Source organism: Gouania willdenowi, chromosome 19, assembly GCF_900634775.1.
Source record: "Gouania willdenowi chromosome 19, fGouWil2.1, whole genome shotgun sequence".
NCBI classification, from domain to species: Eukaryota; Metazoa; Chordata; class Actinopteri; order Blenniiformes; family Gobiesocidae; genus Gouania; species Gouania willdenowi.
In genome coordinates, this window is record NC_041062.1 from 14672823 (window position 1) to 14693626 (window position 20804).

General features: G+C 36.0%; 1 protein-coding gene across 2 annotated transcripts in view; it reads left to right on the forward strand.

The window, feature by feature from the left end:
- LOC114481274 (supervillin-like) overlaps positions 1-20804 on the forward strand; it is a 66580-nt gene that overhangs the window by 12913 nt on the left and 32863 nt on the right. For both annotated transcript variants that reach the window (XM_028475959.1, XM_028475960.1), the window contains 3 exons: positions 5409-5901; positions 11377-11408; positions 18016-18077. In XM_028475959.1, the coding sequence (XP_028331760.1) occupies positions 5522-5901; positions 11377-11408; positions 18016-18077 (474 nt within the window). In that variant the 5' untranslated portion in view covers positions 5409-5521. The remainder of the gene's footprint in view (positions 1-5408; positions 5902-11376; positions 11409-18015; positions 18078-20804) is intronic.

The window sequence follows — 20804 nt, forward strand, 5'->3', positions numbered from 1 at the left end:
GAACAAAATGCAAACTCAAAGTTTATCCATAAATCTAGAATATATAATGTTTCTTAAGATAAAGTTGGAGACACTGAAGTCGAACTATGGTTATAAAAGGCAATATTTAGTGCGGAAAAAACCCTAAACATTTATATCTGGAATTTATCTACAAACTTAAAGGTCCTAAATTATGCAAATACATTTTTTTTTAGCTTTTAACCTTGTTACAAAGTTAATTCCTTATCAAAAACACCTCCAAAGTATTATTGGGAGTCCTTCCTGCATCTCTGAGAAATCCTCAATAATCCTGTTCTCTGAGCGGCTTCTCTGCCCTCTTTTGAAAAACGAGCGTTTCAAATGCTAGTGACATCACTAGCATTCTGAGCCGTCCCCTCCAGGAAGTGCCTGCTGCCGGTGTCACCCCTCCACCGTGAACATACACGCCCATTCTCTCTGGTGCTAGAGGCCGAAGAACATCTGTTTGGATGGTCATTGTTCTTTCTTATCCAGTCTGCACAAGGAAAAGAAACGGTCTTTGTTTTTGTACCAAAAGATAATGTCTGGTAACCGAAAATGCGTGTTCGACTGCGAAAGTCCTTGGAATTTGTTCAAACTTCCTAAAGAAGTGTCTACTCGCCAGAAGTGGTCGGAATGTATCTCTGGGAGCACACGACACACCATCCAGCATCCGTTAGTCTGTGAACGTCACTTTACAGAAGACTGCTTGGTGAACCTTGGCCAGTTCCAAACGGGATTGTCCAGTAAACTACATCTTAAATATAGCCGTAAGTAGAATAAACCTCTTGTGAAATGTTAGCCATACTCACTTATTCTTGTCTTTATGTTTGAAATACATTCTCTGGAACTGTTTACAAAGTTTGGTGGGCGTGCCTGTTGCCCATGCTGCTGGGGTTCTTGGGCTACGTCATAAAATGGGAGGCACTCACACGGGGATAGGCGGCACGCCGAGAAACCGTTGTTCTTAACTTCCGGGTTGAAAAAAAAACCAAGTAATAGTTTTGATAAATTGGTGTTTTAATTTGCAAAATGTAAAATATTACACATATGTGGCTGTAGTTGATTTTGGAAGGTCTTAATATACTGTAGCATGATATAGGACCTTTAATATATGTAAATAAAGAAGGTTTAAACAAAAATGTACATCATGTGGCCCACGAAAAATCGATTCTCAGCTCAGTCTAAGCTGAGGTGTTTGTCTGCTACTACCGTGTATATGTGGCTACATACACTAACAGTATATTAAATAAAGCAAAAGTAATAGTTTGGCTTTTCTAAAGCTGGTTTAGAAAGTAAAATCCCAGCCTGAAAGACTCAGATGAATACTATTTAAAAAATCAACAACCAGTCTGTTTTCTCTTTGGCACCTGCTTTTTAAAGCAGAGCAGATTTTTCCCCTCTCCACCCACTTTCCTCAGGAAGAAAGTGTGTCAGCAGCAGCTAAGGAACAGCTAATTATCTTTCTCTGTTTTCTCAGTAGAGGAAAGAGAGTTATGTCCTGAAGGTATACCTTTATATAAGGTAGTTTTTGGTGATGTAAGTAAGCAGCTAACTAAGCAGAGGCATGCAACAATAACATAAATGTTGTGAAGATGGCTGCTTTTGTTTCCAAAGTAAGACTGAAGATTAAGGTAGGTGATAGATAGATTTTTTTATAATGTTAAACAACTCTAAATAAGCCTTTGTTTAGTAGTTCAGCATATTTTAGTGTAGTGACTTTAATCAGAACGCTGACTTACTGTATGCGCATCTCTGGTCTCTTCAGGAGACAAACATTACACATTACATGTGGACAGTTTGCTCAAAGAAATCATTGAATAACTGAAAATAACACTGAACTACAACAAAAAAAATAAACAAATTTGAATCCAAAAACACACAACGTGACTGATAACACACACAACAACAAAAATATAAAGAATGACAGAATGATGAAGAAAATACGTTGAATGACTTCCAAAATACACAAAAGTGGCAACAAAAATTGGAAAAAATGCGCCAAACAACAATACACAAAACATCATCAAAAATGGCAGAACAACAACATAAACACACTCAAACCCTTTTTTCTTTCCTGTATTAATGCTCAGATTGGTATTTTAAATGCTGACATGAATGTTGATAATGTGGCCCTCGGATCAGAGAGTCTTACTTTTGTGGCCCCCGCTGTGATAAAAGTTGGCCATATCTGTTTGACACAATTTCAGGCCTAATGGTCGGTATTAATGTGGTTTTCTTCCAAAAAAAAAAAACTTTTCTTGCAAATGTACATTTTCCCTCAGATATGTGCCTAATATAATCCTTGTACTTAGTCTTAACATTAAAGTAAGGGTACATTGTGTGGTACAATGCCTGACACTTTTTTTTTTTAATTTCGTCTTGTCTTTGTAACGTATCTCTTAATGTGTAAACTTCTCCTCTGGGTCTGTGTAATCACCAGCAACTTCCCTAAAAGCCCAAGCTTCCCATTATTTAACCACCATTGACTATGATGTAGTAAATTTTGACCAAACTTTCTCTGTTGGCTTTTGTCGTTTCATCACTAAACAAATTTTGCACATAGAAAACTTTCCTAGTTATTTGGTAATTTGGTTCTTCATCTGTGTTATACTTCTGTTTTTAAGCCCAAAAGAGTGTTATGGAATCCCAATTAATGCCCGTAACCCCCAGGGGATAGATAGACGTATTATTAAATAATTTTCTAAGAGAGCATCTTGCTTTTTTTGCAGATATTTTGAGTCTTTGTTACAATGGGGTAACAGGAATTGACACACCCGGTCTTTGTTTAAACAGAACCTCCGATTGTGGCCAGTAACGACTCTCAGAGGGACACCAACAAGTCCAGGGCAAGGTCCAGAGACTAGTGAAAAGTGAGCGTTCTGTTTGTTTACATGCCCTCGAGGAGCAGAAATACTCTTGCTATGAAAGAACTAACAGGTAGGACAGGTAGAGCTGCATACTACCTCTGAGCAGATGCACCAACAAGAGTACCAACTGTTTTTCTCTCCAATTTTCTTTAAACCTGATGTGTTTTTTAACTTAAATGACAAAAACTTATATTTACACCACCATTCTCTTAGCCCCTAATCATTGTTGCCTTGATGTTTCAGATTAATCCACTTATCTGCAGAAATAACCATAAATAGGTAAAGAAGCTGCTGTAAACCACCTGATGGAACATGTATCTGGGTGGTGCCCAATTTTGCCGATAGGGGAGATAATTTTTAACGCATGACTCACAAATGTGTGTTCAGTCCCCCTTGTTGCTTAAAATAACAGGCAGCTTCCAAACAAAGCAATCTCAATGTTCTGGGTCTCTCTGTGAGCAAGCTTTGGCGTTCTCTGCAGCTCTCCTTTTATAGGTAGTGACCTTGGTGAATTATGTAAGTGTGCACATCAGTCTGAAATCGACATGCAATGAGCTCTTCTTGCTTTCTTTGGGGAATTGAATTGCTTTGAATAAAATGTCTTAGACAGGGGTTAAAAAGGACTATCAACACCAATCTCTCTGTAGGTTATGGAGCGTACAATCCAAACAAACCCTTTAGGAGAGAGCTCATTCGGAAGCCATTCAAACATCCACGCTTTCGGCTAAAGAGTTGCAGAAGACTAAGGATCTAGAAGTCGTGAAGTTCTAGCTGTAAATAATGAATCAAGTCCTTAAGTTTTCATCTTATGAAGTAAACTTTGCTTTAGCCATCATACCATGTGCATGTTTAGAAGTTGGATACTAAAGGGAGCTAAGCTGATATGTTAGTGTACATACATACTGTATTTTGTGAAGTCGAAATGGTAAGGTGAGGACTTACTCTTACGTTCTTATTGGCATAATTATTTCTTTCATGTAATATTTCAAAGCTCAGTTTTTTAGAGGAGGCTTGACTTTAGGTCCGTGTTTATTAAGCAGCAGGTGGTTGAAGGTCATAAAACATTACAGAAAACTGTTGGAATCACCTCATCTATTCCACACTAATGACCACACAATTTTGTTCTCCCTCTTGCCTTGACCGAGAGTTAACTTTGCAGTTTTCCTCCTTTTCTCATTAAAAGCTGCATTTTGCAGATACATTACTCATGGACCATTGCCTCTATGGTGAAAGTCTGAAATGGACTTACACCCTGTACACAATGCAGAATAAAGCATTTGACCATTTTTGGCCCAGGTCAATTCAACCACACCAATAGCACCTAATCCCAACATTCTGTCACTTAAGCAAGCACCATTGTGTTTATGGTACATTAAAGGGCATGTTTGCTTACAGTAAACCTTTGTTAGCCTGCATCATTTGCTTGTAATTTGACCCATTCTACATCATGTGGTTTCCGGTCTATGTGGAGCCTCTAGCAATACTATGAAGTCACTCAAGAGCTGATCCGAGCACGTTGCAAATGTGGATGAATTCCAAAAAGTACGACAGCTGTGTAAAGGTATCATTGACGGTTTGAGTGAGGGTTTAGTCAACGTAATTTTGCTATTTCAATTTCATTTTGTACAAAATCTCATGCAGCATGAAAATTATGAGCAAAACTGGACATTCGTCCTTCTCTTCAACTTTAATGGACAAATGCCCCATTGACCTGAAGTTTCCTGGTGAGTGCAACGTCAAAATCCCTCCACCATGTTCCTGGTCTGCTTCGGAACAACGTCATAACGTCCGAGGAATTGGATGACGTAGTTAAGCACTTAAGTGTCAGAATTAAATGATATTTCTCTATTGAAGAACATTGGTCTGGAAATACGTAGGAGTAATTATGATGCACAGAGAACATCATAGATGATGACGCTAATTGGCTTAAATCTCCAAAACGGCACTGTGTACCTACATCAAGGTATCCTACATGTACTTGAAGGCAAAAAGTTGTTTTGAATGACTCTAAAGAATTGAGTTTTATTATTTTCCTTTAGACTTTTCATCTAAAGTGTATTTATGTGATGGGTTGCGTTACATATCACTTTAACAAACTCAACACAAATTGTAAACATTTACACACTGATTCCCATCTACAGGCAGTTTCTGTTTTCTCTGTATAAATGGGATTCATTTTGAAAGCAGATGAGCCAAGACACAAAGCCTCAGGTAAGGAAGGATTTAAACGCAGCGAGGACTTCTTTTGATGTGAGGATCGCCATCTTTCCAACAGGCTCACAGAGAGCTGATGGAATAGAGGTTGTGTGAGAGTCTCTCTGTGTGTTAAGGGTTTTTGTTTGAGCTGGCTGACATCATTTTCATGGGAAGGGGGTGGACTGAGTCGGGCTTGGCTTGGAGATCAGCAGCTGAGTCAGTTTTTCATTAAAGTTGCAGAAGTTCAGGTCTCGCACACATCCTTGCACAACTTTGGAGCACTTGACTACTGAACCTGGACTTTGCAAGGAGGCTGTATTAATGATGTTCTGTTTCTGTTTGCAGAGACGAGACAATATTATGGAGTGAGACGTCGCTGTCACGTGAGATCTTTCTTAAAAGGAGCACAAAGGGAAACTAATTTGAACCTTTAAACTTGAGCTGTATTGAAACTCAGAATGGACGGGATAGACACCTTGCAAAGCTCGGCCCTGGAGACTAAAGCTGAGCGGATTGCTCGCTATAAGGCAGAGAGAAGGAGGGAGCTGGCTGAGCGCTATGGCAATACAGAGGAATTCACCTCCAAATATGTCCGTAAGGACAAGAAAACTTGTACCTCGGAAACGGGGTCTTCAACATCCAACAAGGAGAAGGAAAAGTACGAGGATAATGGATCAGAGTTTACTAATGCAAAGAAAGGTCTGGAGAATAAAGCTGGGGAGTCTGTGGAACATGTGGAAGATGAAGGAACACAGGAAAAAACCTCTCACCTGAAATCAGAATCTTCTTCCTTCAAGTCAGAAGTCATCTCCTCCTTTAGGACAACGTCTCAATTCAGGTAAATTCACATCACATCGATTGTCATTGGTTTAATACATTCATACAAAGCCAGTCACTGTTGTTACTCGCAAACTGTGTCAGGAACTGAAAAAGTTTTAGGTGAAAGAGAAGTACGGTAATAACCTCATCCTAAATATTCCACTTGGCAGCTCATTTTTTGGAAAGCACTGCATATTTTATATCTTAAAGAAACATAAAAAATCACAACAGCTTTATTTTTATGGTTAGATCTGAAGTTGTTAAAAAGATTTAAAGTGTTCAAATAGTACTTATTTCCCCTCGAAGCTTTGAACATTCATCTAATTTAAGGCTTCCTTGAGGGCTAAGAGAGCTCGTTCTTCCTGTAAACAACTTTGCTAGTATTTCCAAAATAGGCCATGTGTTCAAGACAGTACAGGCATTCTTGTTTTCATGATATACTTTGTAGTGCAGCCTAGAAGCCTGCATGCTTTGCATCACCCTCTAGTCACTTTTAATTGAAGTCTGTAACTAATAAATCTCTGACTTGGAAAAGTTTGGTCTTCAGTTAACAGGAATGTCTCTGAATAGAGTTGTACAGAGGTGGAAAGTGCGTCCAGTGGAGTTGTAGTGCTTCCTGCACATAGCTGGACTTGTCTGTTCTTGAAAACAAACTGCCTGAGGCGACTCTATAAAGATGCAAGAACTGAGTGTTGGGATCATGTCAGAATTTGGGGCCTGCGGGTGCACGGAGAATGATCTCTACTAATGTTTCACGCCTTGATTCCTTGATGGATGATATTTTAATTTACTAGCGATTTACCTCCAAATATTGTTTTAGTAATTTCCTAAACAGAGAAGGGAAGAGAGATAGTTTAGCATGCCAAAGCTAATCTATATTCTATGCTGATCTTTCCAGTTTCTGATTATTTTCTTGTTGTATTTAGAGCCTCTGATTTTCCGTGATTGCGTTAAATGGACGCAATAAATGGAATTTACGTTCGGAAATGGAAAAAGCTATCTAACCTGTTTTATTTTATTTTATTCTTTCTTTCTTTCTTTCTTTCTTTCTTTCTTTCTTTCTTTCTTTCTTTCTTTCTTTCTTTCTTTCTTTCTTTCTTTCTTTCTTTCTTTCTTTCTTTCTTTCTTTCTTTCTTTCTTTCTTTCTTTCTTTCTTTCTTTCTTTCTTTCTTTCTTTCTTTCTTTCTTATTATGGACTTGATATTTTGTTAAGCGCTCTGAGATGACTTTGTTGTAATTTGCGCTATATAAATAAAGTTTAGTTGCGTTATTTCAAATATTGCCCCAACATGAAATGGCCTCACATGAACGTTTTTGGATGATACCACACATATAACGCACTATTTTTCACCGGAAAACGGTTGATGTGACATACAAACGAGTATTTCCAATTCTGCCCATAATTCTGGTAAAAATCTTGCGTTTGTTACGATGTGACTACTAATCGTGTTAACCTGTGATTGTAAATGAATACAGAGCTTTATCTGACGTGCGTGTTTTAAACCCTCAGCTAGCAGTATCGCTAATAGACATGTTCAGCTCTTGTGACCTAATCTTCTGTGATTTCAATCATTTCATCATTTGAAGCATATAACATTTTAAATTAATAACTGTAGTTGACTTTATGAACTCTATTTTGCATGTTTGGTACGATATCGGGAAGTTTAATAGCCATTGAAGTCATCGAAACAGAAAAGACGATGAAACGTAACAAGGAAATGGTAAAACACTACATTATGACCAAAAATGTATATCACTGTTTTTTTCAAAATTCTAATGGTTTCACGGTATATGATGAGTGAATATATTAGAATAATTCCACACTAGTAGTAATACAAGTTTGCAACAGCAGCCCAATGGCTCTTTGCCGCGGTAGCTTAGCTTTAGCATTAGCTTGATTTCTAGCTTTAAATGCTGCATACTCAGTGGTGTGGTGGTTTGTTATTGTGAATAAGGTAGTGTTTTGTTTGCAGCTCCACTAGGACTTATTTCCTTGTTATAGGAATTGCAAATTGCTCTCTTTTTTTTGTGTATTACTGCCGACATGCTAAGCTAACCGTGCCTCCATGTCCGGGATGTAGCAGAGGGATGTGCACGCAGGCACATGCTCACATGCAGCTTTAGAGCTTTCAATTGTGTCTTTCTTATTCATTTACACGTATGATTTACACCGCAACTAACATGTCATAACTAAAATATATACCGTTTTCGGTATGAACCGGGTATACCACCCAACCCTGTCTCCCACTGTGTGTTGAAATTGCATGTGGACACGTGGGTGTTCTTGTCTCTCATGCCTGCCAGTTAATAATCTTGTTTTCGAGTATGATGACACAAACCATGTGTCCCAGTATTGTTCAGGTTAAACTGATGTTGTCGTATTAGGAACATTGTTTAACTCAGATGTTGAGAGATCCCAGGCTCAGTGTTATGATGAGTGACAGGCTTGTTTCAGTGTGTGTGTGTGTGTGTTTTTGTGTTTGTGTGTCTGCTGTAAGAATAGCATCGAGGAAGCCAAAGCACAGCTGTCCACGTGTTGACAAAAAAATGAAAATTGTCATCAGGCTTGTCTGCTACCACCACAGACAGGAATCCTTTACTCATGAAGGTATAGTTGAAGAGTGACATTCCAACAGGGCCTTTAACATAAAGCAATTCCCCCTTTGTGCTAAAGGAAGTCTATCCTGTCATTTTCACACCAACGATCTCAAAATACATATAATTACCATTGGTTAGTTGTTCAAAAAAATAAAACTCTACTCATCCTCCATGCTAACAATGCCATGGGTCATAGGGTGCAGAAGCCTATTCCAGCTTTTATAGGGCATAAGGATTAGTTAGCATTAGCAGTCCACCTCAGCTCTAATGTGCAGAAATAAACGCATAGACAAGAGCCAAGTGTTTTCACTTTGAAATGTTCTTCCACCATAGAGAAGACATCATGAATATTATGAGGCAGCTTATTAGCTTAAAGGATCATAAACCTCCAACCAGGCTTTCTAAACTCATGGCTTTCAATTGTAACCAAACCCAACCATTAGATGACTCATATTTATATTCTGCACCAAAAATAATTCCTAACAGTGATGTAGAACCTAAGTAACACCAGCTAATGCTACATCCAGACATTTGTGAGTCAGCACAATGTGTAAAAATATTTAAATGATGCTGTTGTGATGGGTATTAGGCAACTAATCCAACCCTACTTCCTATACATGAGAAGTGTTAAACTGATTGAAGGGTCAATTTTAGCTTCTTCACTTTCTTTGTCTCCTCCCACATCAGATGATGTGTCGTTGAAAGCTCGACAGAAGTCGATCCCAGTTGAGGCAAGTCTTTAAGAGCTCATTATTTGTGTGGAATGAAAAGAGCCAACTCCCATAGCTTGCTTTTGTTTTCAATGTTCAACCTTCTGAAGAACTCGATGAATCTAAAGTGGCTTAACACTACTCGATGCACTTCTAGAGTGAAATTACACAATAATCAGACCATTTAAAGCAGGGGTACTGTAGAGAACAACGTAATTTTTTAATATGGCCAAAAACAGCTTCAACACGCTGAGAAAACATCAGTTTGGGCCCTCTGAAGTGATTTTTAACATTGCAACTTGAAACTTTAAACTTTTTGGATTCAGAGACTCCTTACAGGGGAGATCATTTTTCAACGACTCCCCCCCCCCCTTATAATCCTCTTGTCAACTGAACACAGTTAATTGCCATTTGTAGCCCTAAACGCCATAGGAACTTAAACATTTAAGTTCATCTTTGTAGTAGAAATTCACTTAAATAGAACCTGGACCAGTCTGTAACATAATTAAGGTTTTGTTTATTATCAATAAACAAAATATGTGCAGGTTTATCAGCCACTGAAAAAGCCATCACATTTTATCATGATACAGCAGTGAATCATGACCACTATCCATGTACTTTATATGTAATGTTTGTTGTATTGGTGCATTGGTCACCATATGAATTTATACACTTTTGTGATGAATATTAGTTTAGTTTTTATTGTTATTGTTATTTACCGACCCTAAAGCTACAACGCGACTCCTTTAAAGGCATGGCAAATAGGGCATTCAATACATAAGGTTTGCTTAAAATGCTTTATATATATATATATATATATATATATATATATATATATTAGGGATGTCCCGATACAATTTTATCATTTCCAATATGATACCGATATTGCAGCCTCGCATGTCGGCTGATACCGATATTGATACGATATCAGCATGAATCATACATACATTATTTTGTTTCTCTCTCTCTCTCTCTCTCTCTCTCTCTCTATCTCTCTCTCTCTCCTTTAATAGAAAAAACATAATAATTACTTATTTTTTTTAGTGTGGAAAGACTTGATCAATTGCTGTTACTCAAACAAAGAACAATAGTCAGCAACAACAATAGGTATGAGAAAAACTGACCTATTTATTACAAACCAATTGGTTACATAATTTTTTAACCTTGCACATAACATCTACAGTATTCTACAATTAAATTAAAAAAAAAATGAATAAAATAAAATAAAAAAAATTGAATTCGATAGTCGTTTTCAGGCTGATATCGAACCAATATCCGATATCCGACCCCTAATTTGTATAGAGCAAATTACAATAGTCATCTCAAAGCGCTATCAAAATATAAAATTCTTAAGAAAAAAGAAAAAAAAAACAACAACAAATCCACATGAACATGCAGCTACAGTGAGGAGAAACAACAACTCTCAATGTGTATTACAGACCAATAACAAGCATCTTTATTCTTTATTCTTTGTCTCAAACTTCATGGCCGAAGCAACATCAAAACAATAAAAACAAAATATTGAATATTTATGTTATGATCACTACACAGTTAAAAAACAAACAAACAAACAAACAAGAAATACAAAATGTATATAAAGTACAATTTGCATCTCTGCTTGAAAAGCTATAAAAAACAAAATTGATGGGCGTTCAAGTGAAACGAAAAATCAATGGCTTTGTTTACCAGTCCCAATAGTCCAGCTTGTGTGTGTTTGGCCTTTTCCTTAACCTTTGACCTCTTCCAGATGCCCAGCACTAGTTCCTCATTGTGTTAAAAGCAGTCCACTCTCTCCTCCTGTTACATCATCGCTGCTACCCTACGGGCAGCTGCTGTCCCCATCCATTTTTAACGCCCATTACTTAGACATGAATGGGTGCCTTCAGATACTGTGTGTGTGTGTGTGAGCGCTTTCATATTACTGCCACATGGGACTAGATAAACTGAAGGAATAAATGTAGCCGTATTCATATCAAATAACACACAGTGAGTGGCCTCGTGCTCCTAACTCCTCTTCCTTAATTCCTATTGGATCATCTTTTTTCCATATGGGTTTAGTTTTGTGGCTTTCCATGGAGTTTTATGAATCTACCAGCAGTGCTTGCTTGTATAAAAATGTAATCGCTGTCATCGCTTTAATAATTTAGTGTAATTCTATCTTTCACACTCTCTCTCTTCTCATATAGGATGCCGGAGTTTGGCGACACGGAGTCAAAGGGTAAGACGATCCGTCTACTTTCACCGTCTATTGTTCCACTTGCTTTTCAAGTTCTATTACTCTTTGTGAAAGGAATATTAAGCTCACCTTTGTGTGTTATAAGTGTTAAATGTTTGGCTTTGTTTGGTTGTATGTTTTCCCTTAAGTGATTTATTTTTTCCTTTTGTTCCCCCAAACAAATTGTGTACACTAACATGTAGGGATGTAACGATTAATCGTAAGGCAGTTAAAAATTGATTCATAGGTATCACGGTTGATATTGATTTTCTGACAATTGAATCGCAGTATCCGGAAGTGTTGGCGGCGGGCGGAGTCTGCTAATACCTTCTTTCTGGCCGCCTTCTACTCTTAAATATGTTAATAAATGATTCATTACCCATTTAGCACCGAAAGAATATCTGTAATATTACTTGAATATCTGTAAAAGTCACGTTTTTCTATTAGCTCTGTCTGCTAGCATAGCTTATCTTCTTCACTGCAAGATATTTGCATGCCAACCGACCACTGTGTTACCAGCGCCCTCTGCTGGTCCAAACAAATATGACGTAAATCAGTGCAATGACGGTTTTTTTTTTTTTTTAAAGTCCAATTGTTAAGGCACAAAATACATTTTCAGTTGCACTTTTAAAAGAAAAAGAACTATTATGCAGTTTTGCATTGTTTATTATAGAACCAGAATTTAAATTAATAGGCTTCATTTTCATTTGTATTATTCCTTTATTTATTTAACTCAAGATTTATTTTTAGTTAAATTGCATTGTTTTGAATAGTTTATCAAGGAATTCTTTTGACAATGAAAAATAAAAGGAAAATAATACAGTATTTTGTCTGTCTGTCTACAGTCCCATTTTGTAAATGAAAAAATCGTGAGAGAATCGTATCGTGAACCCAGTATCGTGAATCGAATCGTATCGAGAATCGTTACATCCCTACTAACATGTTATTTCAGGAATGACTTTGCATTGTGTTCTTGTATAAAAGACTTAATGACATATGCTGGTGTGCATTTCTTTGGTCATTTTTTGTCTTTTTGGGCAATTTTGTTGTAACTTTGTTTATTTTTATTTTTAGTCTTTCTGGGTATTTTTGTTTTTTTGTATGTTATGAGTGATTTTATTGTCATTTTCTGTTTTTAGGTCATTTTTGTTGTCTTTCTATGTTTATCTGTTGTTTTTTCATACATTTATCTATTTTCATCATTTATCATTTTGTGCATTTCTATGTTTTTGAAGTTATTTTGGGTGTTTTCGTTGTAGCTTTCTATATTCTTTTTAGTCATTCTGTGTATTTTTGTTGTTTTGTATGCCATGAGTCATTTTGTGTCTTTTGTTGTCATTTTGTGTTTTGAGGTCATTTTTGTTCTCTTTTTGTATGTTTTTCTGTAGTTTTTTTTTTTTTTTTTTTTTTTTTTTAAATACATTTGTAGTTGTCTTATCTGTTTTTGGAGTAAATGTGTGTATTTTTGTTGTTCTTTTGTGCAATTTTATGTGATTTTATGTACTTATTTCCAGTAGTCTTGTGTATTTTTGCTGCTTTGTGTATTTATGTTGTCCTTTTGTATAATTTTCAAGTAATCTTGTGTATTTATGCCGTTTTGTGTGTTTTTGGACTCCTTTTATGTATTATTAAACTTGCTATGTGCATTTCTATATTCATTTTATGTGTTTTTGAAGTCATTTTGGGTATTTTTGTTGTAGCTTTGTATGTTCGTTTTAGTCATTTTGTGTCTTTTGTTGTCATTTTGTGTTTTGCGGTCATTTTTGTTCTCTTTTTGTATGTTTTACTGTAGTTTTTTTTTAATATGCATTTGTAGTTGTCTTATCTGTTTTTGTAGTAAATGTGAGTGATTTTGTGTAATTTTGTGTACTTTTTTTGAGTAGTCTTCTGTAATTTTGCGGTTTTTTTTTTTTTGTTTGTTTGGTTTTTTTTTTTTTGTTTTTAACACAGCCAGCTTTACAAACACATTTTACCAGCCGCAGGCGTCCTAATACAATGCTATTCCAATATTGACCCGATACGCCACGTGTCAAACTAATGGCCCGTGGGCCAAATCAGGCCCTTTGGAGCATCTAATTCGGAAAGTAAAACTGGCAGAGAAAACATGAGTTTTTGTGTAAATGAATTTCAACAATATTCACAGGGGTTTACAGTTTTCTCTGTGCTTATATCACGACTGCAGTAGAGAAAAAAAACTCAAAATTCCTACAAAATCCTTTGACTTTCCTCAAATTATGACATATTTCCCTTAATTAAATAGAAATTGGTCTCACAAGTTTGGAAATTTATCACTAATTGCTTGGATATTGTTGGTTTCTTACATATTTAATATTTTATGTATACGTAGAAGTGCAAACTATGGTACAATAATGTTGAAATGACTAATTTTCTTGCATAAAATGTGTGTCCCTCTTGTGATTAAACTGCTCTGTATTTGGCTCCTGAACTAAAATGAGTTTGACACCCCTGGGATACGCCTCCATCAGCACAAATTTAATTATATATACTTTTATTTATTATTTTGAAGTGTTGAATGTTAGAAAAGGCTTTATTATGGGATATTCCTCAAATAGTCAGCAACAGAAGATATGAGAAAAACTGACCCATTTATTAGGGATCTTCCGATACGATACCGATATTGCAGCCTTGAGTATTGGTCATACCGATTACGATACGATACTATATCAGCACGAATCATACATACTTTTATTACTTATTTTGTAGTGTGAAATCATAGAAAAGGCTTGATTATTTAAAAAAACAACAAAAAAAAACATTGTAAACCAATGGATTACATATAATTAACTTTTTAGAATAAAAATATTATATGATTGAATAAAATAAATAGAAGGTATTGAAAAAAATCAGTCTAAGAAATCAATATGTATTATATCGGAGATTTTAGATACAGTCCAATAAAATCCGATATTCGTTTTCTGGCTGATATCGAACCGATAACCGCTATCAATATCGGATTGAGACACCCCTACCATTTATTAATAATTCATGGATTATAGACATTTTAACTTGAAACATAAGAACATTCTACTCTGAATAAAATTAATAGAAAATAAATTCAAAGACCATGAAAAATAACCTTAATAAATCCGAAACACCAATATATTTCAATATCAGATCAGGACGGCTTTACTTTAAATGAAACCAGGAAACATCAAACGCTTTGAGTACGTGATGAACTTAAAGTATACACAGTACACACTGTACATCGGTAAAGTTGGATAATCCATGTGCAAATAAATCACATGCCTTTATAGAAATGTGACTTTGTGTGTTCATTACCTGTGGTGCTGAGTCACTCACTGCCATACGTACAGTATTTAGGTCCGAGTCAGTTTCCTAGAAAGCAACATTAAGTATTTAAAGCTGAATTTTTAGACTTACGCCCTTTAAGTGAACCAAAACAAACCCAAACATGTTTAAAATGCTTTATATGTTTTTATAAGCACACCTTTCGTTTTTGTTTTTTAATAAATGGTGGCTGAACTTTTTGGATTAAAAAAAGTAGCGGTGATCCTCTATGTTGAACACTACTCTTAAAGGTCTAACCTTTTTAACATACCATCTGTTCATTACCCTCGAATTGTTACCAGTAATACTGGTTAACCTGATGCACACACATTCATGCACTTCATACGATGACGTGAGACGTTTACTGCCCTCAGGTGATCCTTGTGTCACTAGCTATGATGTCACCAACAGGTGGACTGAAGCTTTGTTAATTAGGTTAATCAATGAAAAACATCAAAACAACTGAATACATTAAATGTCTTGGTGGAAAACCTATTATATATATATATATATATATATATATATATATATATATATACAACTTTTATTACAGCGGGAACCACAAAAAGCTAATAGTCTGATCCAAGGGCCAAAATAACGACTCATCTTAAAATAAACACCAGGTTTAATTTTTTTTTTTTGTTGTTGTCGCTCTATTTTAGTTATTTTGTGTATTTTTGATGTCATTTTGTATATTTCTTCTCTTGTTTTATGTGTTTTTGTGTTTGTTTTATGTTTTATTGGAGTCATGATGTGCGTTTCTTTGGTCTTTTTTTAGTTTTAGAGTCTTTTTGGGTCATTTTGTTGTAGCTTTGTTTATTTTTATTTTTAGTCATTCTGGGTATTTTTGTTGTTTTATATGTTATGAGTGATTTTATTGTCATTTTTTGTTTTTAGGGCATTTTTGTTCTCTTTGTATGTTTTTCTGTTTTTTCATACATTTATCTATTTTTGGAGTAAATTTGTATATTTTCGTTGTCCGTTTGTGCTATTTAATGTAATTTTGTTTACTTTTTTTCGAGTAATCTTGTGTATTTGTGCTGTTTTGTGTGTTTTTAGTTATTTTGTATATTTGTTCTCTTGTTTTATGTGTTTGTTTTATGTATTATTACAGTGTTCATTTTGTGTTTTTGAAGTCATTTTGGGTATTTTTGTTATTTTTGTATACCATGAGTCATTTTGTGTCTTTTGTTGTTATTTTGTGTTTTGAGGTCATTTTTCTTCTCTTTTTGTATGTTTTTCTGTAGGTTTTTTTTATACATTTGTAGTTGTTTTTGGAGTAAATGTGAGTATTTTCGTTGTTCTTTTATGTAATTTTGTGTACTTTTTGCGAGTAGTCTTGTGTATTTTTTATGCTTTGTGTATTTTTGTTGTCCTTTTGTGTAATTTTGTGTACTGATTTCAAGTAATCTAGTGTATTTTTGCTGTTTTGTGTTTTTGGACTCATTTTGTATATTTGTTCTCTTGTTTTATGTATTAAAATAGTCATTATGTGCATTTCATTGTTCATTTTATGTGTTTTTGAAGACATTTTGGGTATTTGTGTTGCAGCTTTGTATATTCTTTTAAGTCATTCTGTCTATTTGTGTATGCCATGAGTCATTTTGTGTCTTTTGTTGTTATTTTGTGTTTTGAGGTCATTTTTGTTCTCTTGTTGTATGTTTTTTTTGTATACATTTGTAGTTGTTTTTGGAGTAAATGTGTGTATTTTTGTTGTTATTTTGCGTAATTTTGTGTACTTTTTTTTTTTTGAATAGTCTTGTGTGTTTTTGCTGCTTTGTGTGTTTTTGTTGTCTTTTTGTGTATTTTTGTTGTCCTTTTGTGTACTAATTTCAAGTAATTTTGTGTGTTTTTGGAGTCATTCTGTGTGTTAGCCTTGGGGGTCGCAGAAAATTGCCCACATCTACTCTACTGGGTAAATCAACCCGAAAAATCAAGTGCATGCACGCTGTATTTCATAAAAATGTACTTTATTTTATACATTTTTTTTGTTTACATTTTGAGTCCTGAATAAAGATTTATTTCGTCCCTCGACTCTAATTTCGAATGTAAATCTTTGGTTAGTACTTTAATATTTCACAATTTACTACTATAATACAATTTAGGGACATAGAGACCTACTTTAAAATGATGTATTTGATGCTTTGTTTCCAGCACATCAACAGAGAAATAAGGAGGCCGTATATTTTCTGTTCGGAAGACGATTTTGGTGTGTTTGAGAATGAACTGGCACAGCCTTCACATGGCTGGCAGCGGAGTCAATGCTGTGAGCCAGAACGACTCAGTCGCACCACGTGTTTCCGTGAACTCGCAGCATTTTTTAATAAATCAATGCACACATGTGAAGCCAACTGGTTTTCACTGATGCTCTACCATATGTTTGATATATATATACAGTATATTGTAATCGCAGCATTTTATTACTAATTTAATCTTTTCTGAAGTTAACTTAATATTGGAAGTGTCCGTTACTTACTCTATCTTAATTTGTCTACGTTGTGCTGTAAGATGGATGAACCCACTCATAGAGGAGACTTTAAACTTAAGAGGGGCTTTTTCCATCTCTTGAGATTATCATATGAGTTTCAACTTCAGCTGAAAAATGGAGAGGAAAAAGTTTGGACTCGAGTCAAAACTATAAGAGCAGCATCTGAGTGGAGTCTCAATCATCATCTGCTTTAAATCACGCTCAGGTCTGGACAGCAGGGGAGCATGGGAGACTCGCTAAGAATTGTAGTTTTTGAAATCTGAAACAGTCATAGAAGTGCTCTTGTTTTGGCTTGAAAGACGACATTGTGACGGCAATAAAAAGTGATTTAGAGTTGTGTAGATTGACGTGATTGTGTTGACTGAGGAAAACAGAGCTGTTTTTGGATATCATTAAATTTAATGACTTCTATTTGTTTGGCGAACGTGCGCGCGCGCCCGCGTGTGTGTGTGCGTGCGTGCATGTGTGCGCGCACTCTGAGCTGGTTTTGATTTGACTGCTCACATGAGATCTATTTTTTCTTTCTGCTTTTCATTACATTTTTACATAATAAAAGCACTTATGAACACGTAATGATTTTTTTATGTGAGGCCTGATTCCAATTCCAAAACGCTTTACTGTGTGAGAAAATGGGAACTTTCTGTCCATGTTTTAGTTTATACAAATCAAACAAGGATGTCGTGTACTTTTAAATTGTCATTACAAACGGCACTTTATTATTACTCCAGACACACCTAATACATATGGCAACTCTTTACATGTGTCGCAGAGAATAAATTTGGGGTTAATTATATTTGTGTCTCTTTCTTTCAGTTGATGAAAGGCTTGTGGTTTCAGCAAAGAGGAGTGGAGCGTCCACGATGTCTCTGTTAAAGGTACGGAGGCTGGAGGCCCTTTATAATGTGGATTGTAAGGTTACGTTTGTACATGCCTGTGATTGTAGTGCTCAAATTGTGCATACTTCTTAAAATTTGAATAGAGTCCAACATAAATATATATAATTTCCCTTTATTTTTATAATAAATTATGTTTTTTATTTTATTATTGATATTATTATAAATTATTATTGTTTACTTATTTAAATATGATGTCAAATATATTAATATACAATTGTATTATGGTTTGTTTATTGATTTATCTCAATTATCTCTCTTTTTTTATTATTCTTATTCATCATTCTATTTTTTTTCATGATTCACCTTTTCAAGGAGGAATTGTAAGTGTTTTTTTTTTATTAGACAATACTTGTAAATAATTGTAATATGTTATACACTTCTGTTGTGTAATTTCATATGTAGTGTTTTGTGCATTTCTAAAAAAGAAAAAAGAAAAGTGCAGCTTTATAAAAAGCAACGTTTTAAAGTTTGGTTTGAACCGTTTTAATTGTCATTATAATTTGCAAATGGCAGTCATTTTTAGTTTCAACAGGATATACAATATCCCTTTTACACAGTAAATGCAAAGAAATCAACAAAGACACAAGAAAATCAAGAAAAAAAGACTCACATAATATATGGTGAACGCGCTTCTAGGAGCGTCGAGAGGTCCCGCTGCGCGTCCCGCCCTTCCTGCGGGTTTTGAAGCTTTTTGAGATTTCAAGCTAGAGTTGGGATTGTTGAACTTTCGGGGCATATCGCGGCGTGTCGACCAATCAGGAGCGTTCCCCAACTGTGACAAATTCAGAATAATGATAGGAAAAAAACACTAACCGCAGACGGGTTGACAGACGCTCTTCTGCTGTAATAGAGCGCCTGTAGTTGGTGTCCCGATGCGGGTCAGCAGCTCGTCAAACTGGTCACAGGAGAGACGGAAGTAGCAGTGATAGCGACTCTCGTCCAAGCGCGGCTCTGGTGAATCCAGAAACGGCGCAGAGGTGCCCTTCGACGACAACGTCTCTCGATAACATAGAGCCGTTGAAAGGGAGTCGGAGGTGGCGTGTTCAGCAAGGAACTCCAAACTTTATTCCCCAACACCACACTTCTCTACACACAATCAAACACGCTCAACGCGCTCTCTTCCCAACTTGTTTGGACGCGTGACTAGATTGTCCTTTGACGCTCAGTGACAAGCGTCTGATTCAGTAAGCACAAGCGTCCAACTAGGGGCGTGAGGCACAATCTTGACGCCTGAAACGCGTTTGCTGTGAGCGCAGCATAAGTGTCCATTTCAGAATGAAAGAAGAAGAAAGAAAGAGGTTGATCATAAAACTGCACAGCTGGGTTTTACAGTGAAATCATCTTTGAGGTCTGTTTATGATGCTTTTCATGCTTTCTATTTTCTCAGCTACAGCTGGTTCAGAAAGCTGCAGCTCGGGTCTTAACCAGAACAAAGAGGTCAGAGTACATTACACCAGTTTTAAAGTCTTTACATTGGCTCCCAGTCAGCCTCAGAATAGACTTTAAAGTTCTGCTGCTGGTGTATAAATCTGTGAATGGGTTTGGTCCAGAATACATCAGTGACATGTTAGTCGGGTATGAACCCAGCAGGTCTCTCAGATCTATGGACACAGGTCAGATAGTGGAGCCCAGAGCTCACAGTAAACATGGTGATGCTGCTTTTAGTTGTTATGCTGCAAAGAAGTGGAACAAACTGCCAGCAGAGCTGAAGTCAGCATCCAATGTGAACATTTTTAAATCAAAGTTAAAGGCACTTTTTTTCTCTACTGCATTTGATTGAGAGAGAGATTTTTTGTCATGTTGTTGATGTCATGATGATTTTACTGATGATTTTAATTGATTTTACTGATGATTTTAAATGTTCTTATTGATTTTAAACAATTGAATGTTTTATCATGTAAAGCACATTGAGTTGCCTTGAGTATGAAATGCGCTATACAAATAAATTTGCCTTGCCTTACTTCCCGTCACTTAGTTCAACCAAGTCCAATGAGACCTTGACACAATTTTGTGTGTGATGGGTAATTTGCTAGCATTAGCAGTGTGTTTTGTACTAAAGGGATACTGCAGACGAAACTACTCGGGTGATAAGATAAACAATGTCTCACATTGGTTTAATTAACTGCTCTTTCGGGAAGAAGTTCAAATGAACTGTAAATGTAACAGTTGAGTAGCTTTTACAAAGCACTGCACAACCTCCTCTGACCCATTCAGTGCAACAGGCTCTAAAGGAATGAAAACATGCACGACTCAGACTCAAAGGCACTGTATATACTCTTGTGTAATCTTGCACACCTGGTTGATCTTTTTCCTGAAACATCTGCAGTAACCATCATCCACCTCCGCCTTCCAAGTACCGGACTCTCTCCAATCCGTCATCTTCAAGCCACAGAGATGATAGCACGACTTAAACCTGCTCACAGATTTTAGACATCAGTTCATCACCAGACGGATGATGTCATCGTTCATCCCAAATCTTTTCTACAGTCAAGATGCAATCATTATTTTTCCCAGTGTGATTTGATTTTCTCAATGCAGCTGGTGGACTTCTCAGTTTTCTGGGAATCGTGCTCCGCTTCCATATCCACTCAGCTCTGAACTCTCCTGCACCTGTTTGCAAAATGGGTCAAATCCATGATTTCCGTTCTCATAGTCTTTGGCAGTGTTGTACTAAATACCACACTGTCCAAGACCAAGACTTGCTTA